Source organism: Balaenoptera borealis (assembly GCF_965194805.1).
Source record: "Balaenoptera borealis genome assembly, chromosome: 10".
NCBI lineage: Eukaryota > Metazoa > Chordata > Mammalia > Artiodactyla > Balaenopteridae > Balaenoptera > Balaenoptera borealis.
The window spans coordinates 92,290,206-92,306,753 of NC_138874.1; the positions used below are offsets into that span (position 1 = coordinate 92,290,206).

The 16,548-nt window shown below is 43.5% G+C and overlaps 1 protein-coding gene across 8 annotated transcripts in view; it reads left to right on the top strand.

The window, feature by feature from the left end:
- GBF1 (golgi brefeldin A resistant guanine nucleotide exchange factor 1) overlaps positions 1 to 16,548 on the top strand; it is a 122,117-nt gene that overhangs the window by 81,732 nt on the left and 23,837 nt on the right. For all 8 annotated transcript variants that reach the window (XM_082408218.1, XM_082408211.1, XM_082408213.1 and 5 more), the window contains exons 4-7: positions 8,848 to 8,979; positions 14,866 to 14,984; positions 15,512 to 15,620; positions 16,134 to 16,194. In XM_082408218.1, the coding sequence (XP_082264344.1) occupies positions 8,848 to 8,979; positions 14,866 to 14,984; positions 15,512 to 15,620; positions 16,134 to 16,194 (421 nt within the window). The remainder of the gene's footprint in view (positions 1 to 8,847; positions 8,980 to 14,865; positions 14,985 to 15,511; positions 15,621 to 16,133; positions 16,195 to 16,548) is intronic.

Sequence of the window (16,548 nt, forward strand, 5' to 3'; positions counted from 1 at the left end):
GTTTTTTTGGCATATGGATGTTCAGTTGTCCCAACAGCATTTGTTGAAATTAATGCCTTTTTCAATACCAAATTCTCCTTAGGACTGTATCTTCTTTAGGATTGAAGGAGTTACAGAGAATTCTCTTGAGTTCCTCCTCGCTTTCCAGCAATTACTTTGTTCCTATTCCTTGTTTCTTTCTGGGTCTTTCTGATTTGGGGTTTGTTTTTAATGCAATGTAATGGAACACTCATTATTTGTAAGTTGATTGAGCATAAAGTTTTTCATTATAAAGTGGCCATCCATCACAAGGAGGCATGTGGGCTGTAAAAAACATTAACTGTGCATTCTGGGCTGGAATGAAACTTTACCAGAATAATACAGCTTTTGTATTGTGTGCGGTTGGGATAAAATGAGAGACAGAGAGAGACAGATATTGTTGGGGAAACAGGTGTTGGCTGAACCCGGGTTCTGTCCCATGTTTTCTAAAGTTGTTTCCTAACCCTTTCAGGATTGCTCCTCTAGATTCAGCTGTTTTGAAGGTTCTCTGGGCACTTTTCAGAGCAAATAACCTATGACTTCTCAGAGTGCTTCTGCTCCTATAAACTTTATTTGTTCATTCTCCAGCTTACAGTCATGTGTTTAGAGGCAGCAGTGGCAAGTGGTTAGAGTACTTGTCCTGGCCCTTACTGGTTATATTTTCAATGCCTTTGTTTCCCCATCAGTAAGATGAGAAATGTCTCATCATAAAGTTCTTGAGCTTGTTAACACAAAGGGTGTCTGAGGCTGAATAAGATTCCTCAGACTTAATTGTCACTAAGAATTTGTGATATGCTGCTGTAAAAAAGCATTTCCAGCTTCTGGATAAATGTGAATAAATAGGATTCTGTACACTTAAGGAACAGGGAGAGTTGCTTACTAGTCCCGTAATTGATATTCTTTAGGGATTCTCTTACTCTTCTCCAAAAGCTTTGGCTATTAACCCTTCAGTCTTTTCCATCATCTGTAGACTTTGTTAATGTCAATTCAGAATTTAGTTCTTTTTTATTTCCTTTTACTTCCCTTCAGGGCCCCTAGAGGAGACCTGACAGGGTGGTAATTGGTGATAAACCTATAATTGTCTTCTTGCTGCCATTGAACAATGAAATATTTTACTAGACTATGAAGGGAATTTGTATTGAAAAAGTTGCTCCAAGTGTAATGACTGCATAAAGTTGGGGTGAATGTCCTGTTTTAAAGTATAGCAGAAGTTTTTAATTTCTCCTGGGCTTTCAAATTGCCTGCTTAAGTTTGGTCTTGGTCTTATACAATGAATGCAGAAAATGGCAAGGTAGAGTAAAGGACCACAGCAGCTCTGTTTTGCCTGTATGTTACAGCCTAATTGCTTTCCTTTCAATATGTGCCAGTTTCCTCTAGAAGGAAGAGAACTGGTGTTTAGAGTTGATATGCATCAAACTTGTGCTCTCAGTAAGACAGATGGATCAGTCTATCCTCGGGCCTCTGCGATATGTTTGAGGCTGGTCCCTATGGGCCTCATTTAGCCCTGCCAGCCTTGTTAAAGGGGCCTCATTCTTCCGTCTTGGATTAGGAAGGAACGTGGGCAAACCTGAAGCTTAATTTGTATGGCAGTACTAAAATCAGTAACTAACAGTGTTTAGTCATTGGCTAGGAAGAGGAAGGGTGCAGAAGAAACTTTAATTCTAGGATAGTTAAGTTTTAAATTTTTATTTGCCATCCATGTCATGCAGTTAATATATCTAATAATAAACCCATAGCAATAGCATAGTATAATATTTAAGAACATAATCCAGAACAGACCCAGATTTAAATTCTACCTCTTCCACTTACTGCATGACCTTGGGCAAGTCACTTAACCTCATAGAGCCTTGGTGTTCTTTATCTATAAAATGGGAACAGTAATACTATTTCTCAGGGTTACTGGGAAGATAAAATAAATAACCTACATATGATAATTAGTTTAGTATGTAGCTGTTGCTGATGTCAGAGGCCAATTAAGGTTGTTGTCCTGAGCAATGGAATGGGATTCTTCTTGTAGGGTGGTAGATAGCAGCTCCTAGCAGCAAGCTAAACCGGCTGTTTAGCAGAAATGCCCAAGGTGGGAAGCTCATTTCTCTTCCAATCAGGATTATGTATCATATTGGAGAAAGTCATGCAGTAAACAAACTATTTTCCCACATGTATGCTGCCTTTAAGTCCCTGTCTTATCTTCTGAAATTGTAGGCTAAATCTGATACCAGGCAGACTAGGGTGGTCCTACTCAACAAGGAGGAGATTATAAAAGTGAGGATTTCAGGAGCAGCCTGAAAGCAGCCTGCTTTGGGCTCTATATGATATCCGAGATTTCAATCTGAAAAAAATACATCTTCTTTCTATCGTCTTTCTTAGGGGAGACGGACCTGCTATAGGGACAGAGGTAGCCCAGGTCCTGAAAAGGTGTTTGAGCCAGAGAACATACGTAAATGCCGAAAACCCTTTTCTTTCTGGTCATCTTGAACATTTGGGGGCCAGATATCTACGGAGGAGGAGAGGAGTTTTTATGTCATCTCTGGCTTAGGTTGGGACCTCATGAACATGACCTTCTACAAATTACTTATCTAAGACAGCTTGGGGAAGATATAAAATTATGATTTCTAATCCTTGGGATTTTCAGACTTTCAGTAAAACCCCAAGATGTGTAAGTTCAGGATTTGCTTATGTTTAATTAGAGTAAGAGTTAAGGTTTGGTTTTTTGATTCATAAAAACAGGTTGGGTTGGCCTTTGAGGGAGAAATCAGCCTGAAAAATGAATACTTCTCAAAGGGTTTTTAAAGGACCAAGTGTTAGAAAATAATTTGCCTTTCTTGGTGTAAGGTGGTTTGTATCATTATCTTCTACTGCAGGCCCTAGGTGGACCCATGAACTCACCTTGTACCTGGGTTGTGGTAGTGATTAAGTTATCACCATACTTTGTTTCTTAAAGGGTCATAATATCAAAGATAATCCCCCTCCTCATCCCCACTGCAGTCTAAAGGCACTTTGAGAAACTAAACATTTGTTTGAGAATGGGAAGCAGATCTGGGAAACTATTGGGTGATAGCTGAAAAAAGAGGATCCACTATCTGGAGCTTAGACAAACAAACTGGGCTTGCTTTTCCCCCAGGCTACCTTTGTAACAGACTGTCTGCATTCATGCTTATTTACTCCCAAACTGTACTTTGCGTTTAGAATAAATTTTGGGGATCTAAAGGGAGCCTTAAAGAATTTCATTAAACTGTGTACTACCACCACCATCTTCCCCAGGAAAACCCTGTGGATGAGGAAACTATGGCCCAAAGAAGGGAAGTGTTTGCCCAAGGTCGCATAATTAGTGACAGACCAAGACTGGGCATAGTGCATTTCTTTTTTTCATTTCTCCTGTTGTATAGGGCAGGGTTGCAAAGGCTTGTCTGGGTTTAACCCTTAAGCCTGGACTAGATAATTTTCTGAGAGCTGCCCTTTGGCAGCCTTCTCTCAAGCCAGTTCATGAAATCAAGCCTAAATCCCCACCTGACCATTCAAGGCTGGAAATAAAGGTGTGGCAGATGTTCCAGAGGCTTCTGGCTACACCAAAGTTTAGTTTGTCTCATCCTTTGGACTACTACTCCTGATGTCCTGTAGTGACCAAGAAGAGCACACCTCTTTCCTACAGAACAGTATTTCAAAAATTCCATTTGCAGCTCATTCTCAATCTTACTTTGACTTTTACAAGAAATATTCCTAGGTATAGCATAGTCAGAGAAGTAGACTGGACTTCCCTGGCGGTCCAGTGGTTAAGATTCCGAGCTCCCACTGCAGGGGATGCCGGTTCAATCCATGGTTGGGGAACTAAGATCCTGCATGCCCCATGGCTCGGCCAAAAAAAAAAAAAGGGAATATGAGGACCTAACACTTTCTCCTAAAATGGAATGTGGAGGCATAGACATAAAAGCCCAAAACCAAAGAGCTTTTTATGCTCAAATAATTCTGTACTGTGTCTCTGGATACAGAAATGTCAAGTGGGGTAAATGAACTAGACTTATATTTTTATCATGCTCTGATTTATTAGTCTGTTATACATGATTTACCTTGTGAATGATGATATTCTGTCTCCAGGAACATGAGCCAATATTTGCAGGATGAAGAGCTAGGATGGGAGCAGGCTGGTGACCCTCTAGAAAGCAAGAAGGGAGAAGTAGCCTCTGAGGGCAAAAGGGTCGAGACAAGCATTTCTGAAGCCAAATGGTGTTGAAATAATATACCACAGGACTTTTTCCTTGTCAGCGTAATCCAATTGAGAATGCCCAACCGCCCCTGATAAGAGTCACTCAGGAGTAAAGAGCTTGCTACCAGGGAAAGCAGCTTATGTGTGCATTTTGGCTCAGGAATGTGCCAGCCCAATGTTGGCCAAATGAGAAAAGGCTGCTGCAGGCTGGAGAACACAAGCCTCCTGGGAGGATGGTGACTGCTCCCCTGTATGCTGAGAAGAGATTGTTCCCTTTTGTCTAAGGGCAGTGCATGATGCCACATGTTGAGGCCTTTGACATAGATTGTCAGAGAAGGTGGCAGCTCTGATGTGAAAAAAGAAAACAGTGTCAGTATTCATCTCCTTTTGGACAGGTCACCTCATCATCTGAGAAGATAGGAGACTTGGGGGACATCTGCAGATTCTCAACCTGACTTCAGGCCAAAAGTCACTTTGAGACTTACCTGTTTTAATGTCACAGTGTAAGGAGTTGAGAGCCCTGTTCACTGATGTTGAGCCGAGTATGAGCAGAACACCACCAAGAAACCTCTGAAGAGCTTCACTTTGCTTTGTGTTGAAGTGACCTACAGCTTCTCCAGAAATAGTTTAATAAGTCTTGTTGTGATGATTCTTACTGGGCACTGACTAGCCAGAAGTTGGACCTGGACTTGATTTTAGCAGCTGGTGGCCTAGTCCTAGAAGGATCCCAAGTGTTCTTTCTCCAGTGGGAGTTGAATTTCCCCTCCTTCTTGTACCCATTCCTTTTTTTTACTTCCCATCTTAGAACATGAATCAGTCACCTTCAGAGCACCCCTCTACCTGATCTGCACTCTCTGTTTACTGAACTGTTTGTGCCTTGAGGTTGACAGCCTTCCAGGGCGGGAATTTTGGCTGCTTGGCAGGGGTGTCAGATGTCTCCTTGGTTGTGAAATTACTCAGCCTGCTCACTATGAGCAGCATCATGGCATCTTTTCCCTGAAGGACTCAGGCAGCTCTTCTTACTCTTCCAAAGAAGATCTAGACAATTGAATCTCTGTCCCCAGGCAGGCTAAGCCAGGAGGTAGAACACCAGAAATTTTTCTTTTCTGGATTCGTAGGAAGCAGTAGAGTTAAATCTGCAGTTGAACCTAGAGGGCAAAACTCCAGTTCTGCCTAGACCAAATTCTCTTGGGAAAGTTTATTTTATATACCATCATCCTCTTTTATTGGAGGGGTAGGGGAGTGAGGGTGAAAGTGAAGGTTCCTGGTGGGCTCATTAAAAAGTCCAGCCCTTGGGCTTCCCTGGTTGCGCAGCGGTTAAGAATCTGCCTGCCAATGCAGGGGACATGGGTTCAAGCCCTGGTCCGGGAAGATCCCACATGCCATGGAACAGCTAAGCCCGTGCTCCACAACTACTGAGCCTGCGCTCTAGAGCCCGCGAGCCACAACTACTGAGCCCATGTGCCACAACTGCTGAAGCCCACGTGCCTAGAGCCCATGCTCCGCAACCAGAGAAGCCACCACAATGAGAAGCCCGTGCACCGCAACGAAGAGTAGCCCCCGCGCACTGCAACGAAGAGTAGCTCCTGCTTGCTGCAACTAGAGAAAAGCCCACCTGCAGCAATGAAGACCCAACGCAGCCAAAAATAAATAAATAAAATAAATGAATTAAAAAAAAAAAAAGTCCAGCCCTTCTAGTTTTCCATCACTAAGTTTCCATAAAGCATTGACTCACAGAATGGAAGTGCTGGAATGAATGTACTTTAACAGTCAGATTCTAACTATCTAATTTGACAGATGAGCTTGGGTATCATATGCCTGGTTATTAGTAGGAGTGAGACTAATGATTCCTTGTCCATTGACTGGATTGTATATTATGTGGGGGTCACATCCAGAGCATCCAGAGAGTTTTCCGTGGGACTTTGTCCAAGCCTGTGTATAGTATCACTCCTGCTCCCTCCAAGTCTCTCAGTGCCATGTTGAACTCTTTCCTCTTAAGAAGCAGAAGGTTAGGGGCTTCCCTGGTGGCACAGTGGTTAAGAATCCGCCTGCCAATGCAGGGGACACGGGTTCGAGCCCTGGTCCGGGGAGATGCCACATGCTGCGGAGCAACTAAGCCCGTGTGCCACAACTACTGAGCCTGTGCTCCAGAGCCTGCGAGCCACAATTACTGAGCCCACGTGCCACAACTACTGAACCCTGCGTGCCTAGAACCAGTGCTCCGCAACAAGAGAAGCCACTGCAATAAGCCCACGCACCACAACGAAGAGTATCCCCAGCTCACCGCAACTAGAGAAAACCCACGTGCAGCAACGAAGACCCAACGCAGCCAAAAATAAATAAATAAATAAATTTATTTTGAAAAAGAAAAAGAAATCTTCAGTTGAAGCAGCCCTGCAGAGACAGATCACACATCAATTTCAAGCCCACTGAACACAGCAGAGAAACTACTGCTTTGGTACATTAAGTCATTTGGCTTTGAGAGCCCACACCCTATGTGTGTGTTAAAATTGATAGGACTCAAAAAGAGTCAGTTTTAAAAAAAAAAAAAAAAAAAAAAAAAGTCAGTTTTACCAAATTAAAAAATTTTAAAAACAAACAAAAAGAGGCAGAATGCACTTGGCCCTGGAAGTGTCAAACGGTGGGTGTAAAATTGACCTAGTCTTTGACTATGAAGCAAGTATAGGTATAGCACCTGGGTGAATGCTCAGAAAATCTGTTCCCTATCCCACCTCTCAAAGATTTGTCTTCCATCTAACACTTTCATATCTCAAATATACCAAACATGCCTTTTTTTTTTTTTTTAAATAAAGACACATCTTTTTATTCATTTATTTACTTAATGGCTGTGTTGGGTCTTCGTTTCTGTGCGAGGGCTTTCTCTAGTTGTGGCACGTGGGGGCCACTCTTCATCGCGGTGCGCGGGCCTCTCACTATCGCGGCCTCTCGTTGCGGAGCACAGGCTCCAGACGCGCAGGCTCAGTAATTGTGGCTCACGGGCCTAGTTGCTCCGCAGCATGTGGGATCTTCCCAGACCAGGGCTCGAACCCGTGTCCCCTGCATTGGCAGGCAGACTCTCAACCACTGCGCCACCAGGGAAGCCCCAAACATGACTATTTTTAAAATGACAGACCAAATCGTATGTAATACAGTTGCGTTCCTAAAGCAGCAAGACTAGATGACTTTAGTTTTTTTCAATGTGCTTTTTAAAGGTATTTTATTTCAGCTTTCCCAAATATATCTATTCCTTACATCTCAACCCTTTACCATCTTAAACACACACAAAGGTGTTTCTCTAGGTTTTTTCTGCAGATTGTACATCTCTAGGTGGGGGTAGTGGGGGATGAGAAGCAGGTTTTATACAGCTGATGTGATCACTGTACAGACAAGCTTGGAAAATGCTACCCAATCTGCCAATTAATTAAAGCATTAATCTGAGGAGCAGTGGGGCCAGGGAATGTTTACCCAAAGAGGAGGGTGGTAGGAATTGAGTGGGAAGCTCCCTACATTTGCATGAAAATGAAGGTGCTTAGGAAACCCAGCTTCCTTTTGTCTCTAAAGGTGGGGCAGCCCTTATCCAGTCCCTGAATCTTTCTGGCCTATTTAGGAAGCCTTTTAGGGAGCTAGTGTCTGAGATATGAAAGCACAGCAGAAAAACAAAACTTAAACCCTGGGCATAGTAGGGTACAGAGCAAGTCCAGTATAAAGTAGCTTCTTAGACCTGGAATGAAACCTTCTACATTTGGAAGTATGTGCTGATAATTAAGTAGAATAGATGTAATGGTTTTACAAGTTTTAGAACCATATGTATAGACTGGGTTCAAATCCCAGCTCTGCTTCTTATTAGCTGTGTGATTTGGGGCCAATCATGTGTCTTATCTGAGCCTTATTTTTCTCATCTGTAAAATAAAGATTATGAATTGCCTTTTCATCTCAAGGCAGTTAGCCCTCTGCTTACTGTAGACAGAAAGGAGGCTAGAGAGTGGTTAGGACCTTTGCAAGATTATAAACTGCCTCCAGCACAGCCTTTTGTTCTTTTTGAGCTTATTTTTCAGCAAGGGACTATAAACCTCAAGTTTCCCCCTCAACTTCCTGGAATGTGCTGCATTCTCTCTCTCTAAGAGAAGTGACCTTGACTATAACAACAAAAGACCTAAGACAGCAGCTCATCCTGGGATCTCTTTCGCCACGTTGGCTGTACTCAAGATGAGGTTTACCTGTGCACCCCTAGGGAGGGTGGTGAAATGGACATGGATAATTGACCCAGCAATATTTGATGATATTAAAGAATTACTGTTAATTTTTAAATTGTGGTTTAAAAATATGTATACATACATAAGTATATTAAAAGCATAAAATTTACCATCTTAACCATTTTATTGTTAATTTTAAAGCATAGTAATGATACTGTGGTTTTTTAAGCTTTTTAATCTTTTACAGCTACAAACTAAAAATTTTGCAAATAAAATGACATAGTGTTTGGGGTTTGATTCAAGGTAATCCAGAGGGAGGAAGATTGTCCCAGCAACTAAGAACTCTAGCCTCATGGCACAGTTAAGAAGGGCCTTTTTCTAGGGTTTAGCTTTTTGTAAGATGGCATCTCTTTATTCTCATTTCTTTTCTTGCAGAACTCTCAGAAATTGAGCCCAATGTGTTCCTTCGTCCATTTCTGGAAGTAATTCGCTCTGAAGATACCACTGGCCCAATCACTGGACTAGCACTCACCTCTGTCAACAAGTTCCTGTCCTATGCGCTCATAGGTAAGAGCTCAGACTTTGTTGGATGACCACAGCTCTTCATTTCTTGCCTCTCCTGGAGTGGTCAGGCTTTAGGCAATGAGCTGGTGATACTGGAAAGTTTTTCCCAGCCATCCGTTTCCTTGTAGAAGAGAAATAGGATTGTTATTGGTTACTCATCACACTAATTGACTCAGGTTGTGCAGAGTGGGGAATGAGAGGTTTCCTTGGGACTCTGATTTCTTTGTGCTCTGGAGGCAGTTAAGGGTATAGTGCCCTTGGAGGTTTGATTTATTTTGGTTTATTTTTTAAGTTATTTTTCAAATATAATGCATGCTTATTTTAAGAAGATAAACAATAAAGAGGTGTCTAAAAGAAAAGTTAATGGTCTCTCTCAATGTTTCTCCTCCTTCTTTAGGTAAATAATATTAACAGGCAGGTTTGAATCTTCCTATACCTTTTTCTACATGTGTATAAATATATATAAAGTTCCACCTCTTTTAAAAAAGAAATAAAAATAGGATTATGTGCTACGTATTTTCTCATTTAATAGTATTAACTTAGGTGTACATGATATAATTATCCATCTGATTTATTCTTTTCCCTCCAGTTTTTTTGAGGTATATAACATTGTATCAGTTTAAGGTATACAGTGTAAAGATTTGATATATGCATATGTCGCAAGATGATAAACATAATAAGTTTAGTTAAATCCATTGCCTCACATAGAAACAAACTTTTGTGTGTGTGTGATGAGAACTTTTAAGATCTCGCTTAGCAACTTTCAAACATACAATACAGTATTGTTAACTGTAGTCATCATGCTGTACACTACATACCCAGAACTTACTAATCTTATAACTGGAAGTTTGTATGTTCTTTTTTTACTGTGATAAAATATACATAATATAAAATTTGCCATTTTAATAATTTTAAAGTATATAATTCAGTGACATTAATTACATTCACAGTGTTGTGATTACCACCATCTATTTCTCAAACTTTTTCATCACGCCAAAAAAGAAATTCTAATCATTAAGCAATAATACACCATTTCCCCTGCCCCTCAGTCCCTGGTAAGATTTTTTTTTTCTTTTCGGTAGCTGTATAATTTCCATAGTATAGATATAATACAGTTCACTCAATCATTCTCTTATTGAGTAATATTTAATATTTAGGTTGTGTCTTATTTTGAGCCATTATTTTTTTAATAAATTTATTTATGGCTGCATTCGGTCTTTGTTGCTGTGCGTGGGCTTTCTCTAGTTGCGGCGAGTGGCGGCTACTCTTTGTTGCAGTTCGCGGGCTTCTGATTGTGGTGCGCGGGCTCCTCATTGCGGTGCGTGGGCTTCTCATTGCGGTGGCTTCTCTTGTTGCGGAGCACAGGTACTAGGTGCGCGGGCTTCAGTAGCTGTGGCTCGAAGGCTGTAGAGCGCAGGCTCAGTAGTTGTGGCTCACGGGCTTAGTTGCTCCGCCGCATGTGGGATCTTCCCGGACCAGGGCTCAAACCCGTGTCTCTTGCATTGGCGGGCGGATTCTTATCCACTGTGCCACCAGGGAAGCCCCAAGCCATTATTAATAATGCTGAAATAAGCATCCTTGTTCATATGTCTTTATTATTAATTTTCCTTTTGTATGACAAATTCCTGAACTTGAAATTTCTGGTTTAAAGGCCATGTGTAAATTACATTTTTATATGTACTACCAGTTTGCTTTCCCAAAAGATTAAAATCATTTGCACGTCCAACAGTAAGGTTTGAGAGTTTCCATTTCCCCACTCTGTCACCAGCACTGAATATTATCGATATTCTTTATTTGTGCTAATTTGATGGGTGAAAACTGGTATTTTGTTGTTTTTATTTCCTTGAGGCTGAATATTTGAATTTATTCTCCTTTGCCTATTATTTTATTGAGTTGTTTTTGTTTTTCTTATCAATTTGTAGGAGTTCTTTGTATAGTGTATATTAACCCATTGTCTATCACAGTATTACAAATATTTTCTCCCAATCTAGTCCAGATATTTTATCCAGTCTATTGTTTATCTCTGAATTTGTTTATGGTGTCTTTTTTGGATTCCTTTATAGTTGGTTTTGTCACTTAGAATACCGAATTTTTTCCCCCTATTGTCTGCCCATGTGCAAGGGTGAGGAACATAGAACACAGGCAGCTGTCCATGTTTCTAAGTAGGGAGACAGGAAAAGAGGAAGCTCAGGCTGTAGCTAGCAAGAAAGGAAAATGACCTTCAGTTCAAGGCAAGAAAACCCTTTATCTTTTCTAGAAAGTTGGATTTGCTTAGTTGAAGCATTCAGGATTGGGAGCAGGTATCCTGGGTGCCAGCTAGGTTCTCTAGGTGCATGAGCTTCTCCAGGCACCCTAGTCCTAGCTTCATACTTCTCCTAAGCAAAAATCAGGCCCAGCTACTTACAGCCTTGCCCTGAGCACCACCTGCAGGTCATCTCTCTTCACGGCCTCCAGCAGCTGCCCTCTATGCCGTTTCCCTCTGCTCTTTCGTCCGTGTTACTCTCTCCCCCTTCTGGGGTTGGCAGACAAGCTGGTCACTGGAGTTTCCTGTGGTGGGAAAAGAGAATGCTGGAGGTGGTGATTGCAGTGGGCATGAGAATAGGAACGGGAAGGAGTATATGAAAGCCAGAAGGCAAAGGAGATAAGATTGGCAGATTTCCCTGCAGTCTTCTCCAGGGTGGCCAGGAAAGGAGGAGATTCTAAAGAAGGGGTCCTGGGGAAGACAAGGTCTGTTAAGTGAGCCAACCTTCTGTTTAGGCTGCCCTTCTGGAAGGAACTGCCCTCCACCTCTCAGCCCTGTGACCCAAGGCGTCTAGGGTTATTTTAGATCCTACTCCAAAGACCAGCCTTTTGTTTGGCCCCACACAGCTGCCAGATCAGGATTTGTGCCTCTGATTGCCTGGCTTATGAGGCCCTGCCTGTGGTTCTAAGGACCTGTCACTTGTACCTACCTTTTTAGAAAATTAACTTTGCTACTTCATTCAAGCTCAGAGGATAAGAGCTACAAAAAGATCAGTAGCACTTAAACCACTTTACCTAGGGAGACTACTGAAAGAGGGGAAGAAATAGACCCCCAGGAGTTGGGAGCAAGGCTGCCATTCACTAGGAACTCTGAAACACTACACAGCACTGAGAAGGTCCTGGATTTCCCGAACAAGGAAAGGTCCCTCTGTGGACCCTGGAGGCCTGAATAAAGGACCCTGTCCAGCAGGACTGTGAGAGAGGACTCAGGCAACAGCCTTGAGAGTATAGGATTTTCCGTGTTGATTGGGAGAAACATGGAGAGTTGGTGTGATAGAAGGAGCTGGGTCACCTCCTATACTGTAGATCATCATGAAATTGGCTTCCTTCTGCATGACCTCTAAAGTAGCCGCTCATGATACTGAGTAGTGGCATGCAGTAAATAGGGCAAAGAGAGTCTGACTAGGTGTCAGAGACTAACCAGGATGGAAGAGAAAAAAGAAAACAAATGAAAACCACTCACAAGTGATGAAAGTTTTCTGGCTCATTGTGGCAAGAGAAATGTTCTGGTTTCTCAGCCATCCGCTGAGCTTCAAACTCAGGAACTCCATGAATTTCAGGTACCAAGAAAGAGAAAATGGTAAGAATTTCTTCTAATTCCCACACTTAAAACTAGGAGGTTCTCCTAGCTTACACCATGCCACCTCTGGAGCATTTTTCTCTGTCACTCACAAAGCTTTGTCACGTCCCTATCTTTTTTTCCTACTTTTGCTCCCCTTTCAAGAACAATCCAGGCAGTTCAGCAGGACCCTTGTAGGCCTTGATGGAGGTCACTTCTTTGGCTACTCCTTGTAGATATTTATTTATTTATTTATTTATTTATTTATTTATTTATTTATTTATTATAAATTTATTTATTTTATTTTATTTGTTTATTTTTGGCTACATCAGGTCTTCGTTGCTGCACGTGGGCTTTCCCTAGTTGCGGCGAGCGGGGGCTACTCCTTGTTGCGGTGCGTGGGCTTCTTATTGTGGTGGCTTCTCTTGTTGCAGAACACGGGCTCCAGGCGCATGGGCTTCAGTAGTTGTGGCATGCAGGCTCAGTAGTTGTTGCACACGAGCTTAGTTGCTCCACGGCATGTGGGATCTTCCCAGACCAGGGATCAAACCTGTGTCCCCTGCATTGGCAGGCGGAGTCTTAAACACTGCGCCACCAGGGAAGTCCTCCTTCTGGATATTTAAGTCATGAATGGGAGCAGAGTTTCCTCCTTGGCAGCATTTGTGTTAGCTTCCAGCATGGTGCTGATTGTCAGAGCTAGCTTCTCCCCTCTTACAGCTGAAAGTCTCCCTCCCTCCTATTCCCCAGTTAGCCAGCCTCCAGTCCTGTTTAGTTTGTCCCTTATCTCTCCTTAATCTTTAGTTAAGCTAGTTACAGGATTCTTGTCCATGACATATTGTTTTAAATAGGAATGAAACCAAGGCAGGAAGAGTTCTCTGATTTGCTGTAATGGGCACCCAAATATGAGTATTGGCAGCAGTGACTGTCCATTTTTTCCCCCTACTCCCCTACCTCAGTTGCACCTGAACACAACATTCCAAAAGCAATCAGAGAGAGATGTGTTGAAAGAGAACATCTGAAAAGAGAAAGGCTGCAACCTTGGCATTCAGAGCTCTGGCCCGGGCTTCCCTGATGGCACAGTGGTTAAGAATCCGCCTGCCAATGCAGGGGACACGGGTTCGAGCCCTGGTCCGGGAAGATCCCACATGCCGCGGAGCAACTAAGCCCGTGCGCCACAACTACTGATCCTGTGCTCTAGAGCCCACGAGCCACAACTACTGAACCCGAGCACCAAAACTACTGAAGCCTGCACTCCTAGAGCGCATGCTCCGCAACAAAATAAGCCACCGCAATGAGAAGCCTGCACACCACAACAAAGAGTAGCCCCTGCTCGCCGCAACTAGAGAAAGCCCGCGCGCAGCAAGGAAGACCCGACGCAGCCAATACATACATACATACATATATACATAAATAAATAACATTTATAAAAAAAAAAAAAAAAAAGCTCTGGCCCTACTCGGCCCTTGCTCTGGGCCAAAACCTCAAATTTCCAGGCCCTTCCTCTATGAAATGAGTAGCTTTACACCAGTGATTTCCAAAGTATGGTCCCCTGACCAGCAGCATTAACTTTACCTGGAATCTTGTTAGAAATGCAAATTCTCAGGCCCCACGCTAGACCTACTAAATCAAAAATTCTGGGAGTGGGCCCAGCAATTTCTTTTTTTTTTTTCTTTCTACAAATTTATTATTTATTTTACTTATTCACTCTTGGCTGCCTTGGGTCTTCGTTGCTGCATGCAGTCTTTTTCTAGTTGCAGTGAGCGGGGGCCACTCTTCATTGCGGTGTGCATGTTTCTCATTGAGGTGCGCGTGCTTCTCATTGCCGTGGCTTCTCTTGTTGAGGAGCATGGGCTCTAGGCGAGTGGGCTTCAGTAGTTGTAGTACGTGGGCTCAGTAGTTGTGGCTCACAGGCTCTAGAGCACAGGCTCAGTAGTTGTGGCACATGGGCTTAGTTGCTCCACGGCATGTGGGATCTTCCCGGACCAGAGATTGAACCTTTGTCCCCTGCAATGGCAGGTGGACTGTTAACCACTGCGCCACCGGGGAAGTCCCAGCAATTTCTATTTTTAACAGGCCCTCCAAGTGATTCTGATATATGTTTAAGTTTGAGAACCACTTTTACACAGTGGAGTTTGTGCTGAGATGCTTATTAAAGCCAGTTATGGGCAAAAATTCTCAGGTAGCTCAAGAAGCCATGGGTTAGGGAATTGGGAGAGGAGAAAACCAAAGTCTCTCAAAACAGTCTCTAGACAGGATGTCTTGACTTTTCTGTCTCTCCTCTACACATCTTTTCTTTTTTGTTGGAGCAGATCCCACCCATGAGGGCACGGCAGAGGGCATGGAGAACATGGCAGATGCTGTCACCCACGCCCGTTTTGTGGGCACAGATCCTGCCAGCGATGAGGTTGTCCTGATGAAAATCCTTCAGGTAAATGGAGGGGAAGAGCAATTAGGCTAATGGCCAGGAGCTGGTGCCTCTGGCTCTACCTACTGGAGCCTGATGGCAGCTTGAAGCTGTGTTTTGACTCCACTGGGGCTTAGAGAGCTACTTTGTTTCCAAACAAGCAGCTCCGGTACCCAAAGTAAAAGCTTTTTCTAAGGAAAATAATTAAAAGCTTTAAATGAATTGGTATCAAATACTGGAACCCTTAATAGGCTTGTACCTCTGGCAGACTGTATCTGTGCCATCCATCCGTTGGGCTTGTGGGCTAGGGTTGGAATGAGTGCTGAACTATGTTGGGGTCATGCAGAGTAAAGACACAGTTCCTAAGACAAGCTCCTGGGAGACCCCCCACCAAACTGAAGCAAGGTCAGCTCTTGCTAACCTCTTTCTCACCCCTGAGTGCTTCCGTAGGAGACTTAGAAAAACAGGAGGCAGCTTCTCTCCCCTCATGTACACCCTTCTTCACCCAGCCTGCCGTGTTTATCATGGTCTCTCCTTTTTCTTCCTGGTAGGTACTGCGGACTCTGTTGCTGACCCCAGTAGGTGCCCACCTAACCAATGAATCTGTGTGTGAGATTATGCAGTCTTGCTTCCGGATCTGCTTTGAAATGAGGCTCAGTGGTAGGTGCTTGAATACTGGGCCCTTCACCATTCCTGGGGCCAGTATCTGTGAGTATGAATACAGGATGCTGTCTGTCAGTCCCAGAGAGATGGAAAACTCATGACTTCTCCATCACCTACCTTGTGGAGCCATAGGGATCTAGGAGTCTCTGTACTTGACAATTTGTTGTGCAGCTAGAATAGAGACCTTAGCTTTTTGTGCCAGGGCAAGAATTGGGCTGGATCCCAGAATGACTCAGCCCAGAACCAAATCTCCCTCCCTTGAGGTTTCTGGGATTGACACCAGCCTGCAACCCCTGAGAACACATCATTGCTCCCCCTTTTTATCCTGACTCAGTAGTGCCATCTAGTGGGCCAGTGATGTTCTGGCCGCCAGGCTGAACTGGAGCTGGTTTTAATAAGTTTGGTATAATCCTTAGTAAACAAGGTTTGGAGGGGAGTCTGCTCTGAGAAGCCTCCTGATAATAGCACGGCAAGTAATGACACCTGTGTTATTTGTTTTTGCCTGTGCAGAGTTATTGAGAAAATCCGCAGAGCACACTCTCGTAGACATGGTGCAGCTGCTCTTCACAAGGTAAACCTGCTGCTGTTTGCTTCAACCCGGCTGCCCAGGCCTCTTGAGCCTGCTTGCTTCCACACAGCCACTTCAGGGACCTGGCCAACCCCACAGCCACATCAGAGGCCACTGAGATTATGGATGGGCATGGTGCTCTAGGACCAGGGTTACCAAGCAAGGGAGAAAGAGGAGGGAGCTGGCTTGGCCTCAGGGGGAAGCAGAGGGTTATTTGATCTAGGCTGACAGAACTTCTGCTTCCCAAACTTGTGTCTGTTTCTGTGCAGGTAGCAGCTGGGAAAGGGAACCCAGAAAGGAAGCCAAACTCAAGGGAGCCTGGAACAGGTTGCTGAGCTCCCAGAGCTCAGCCCGATT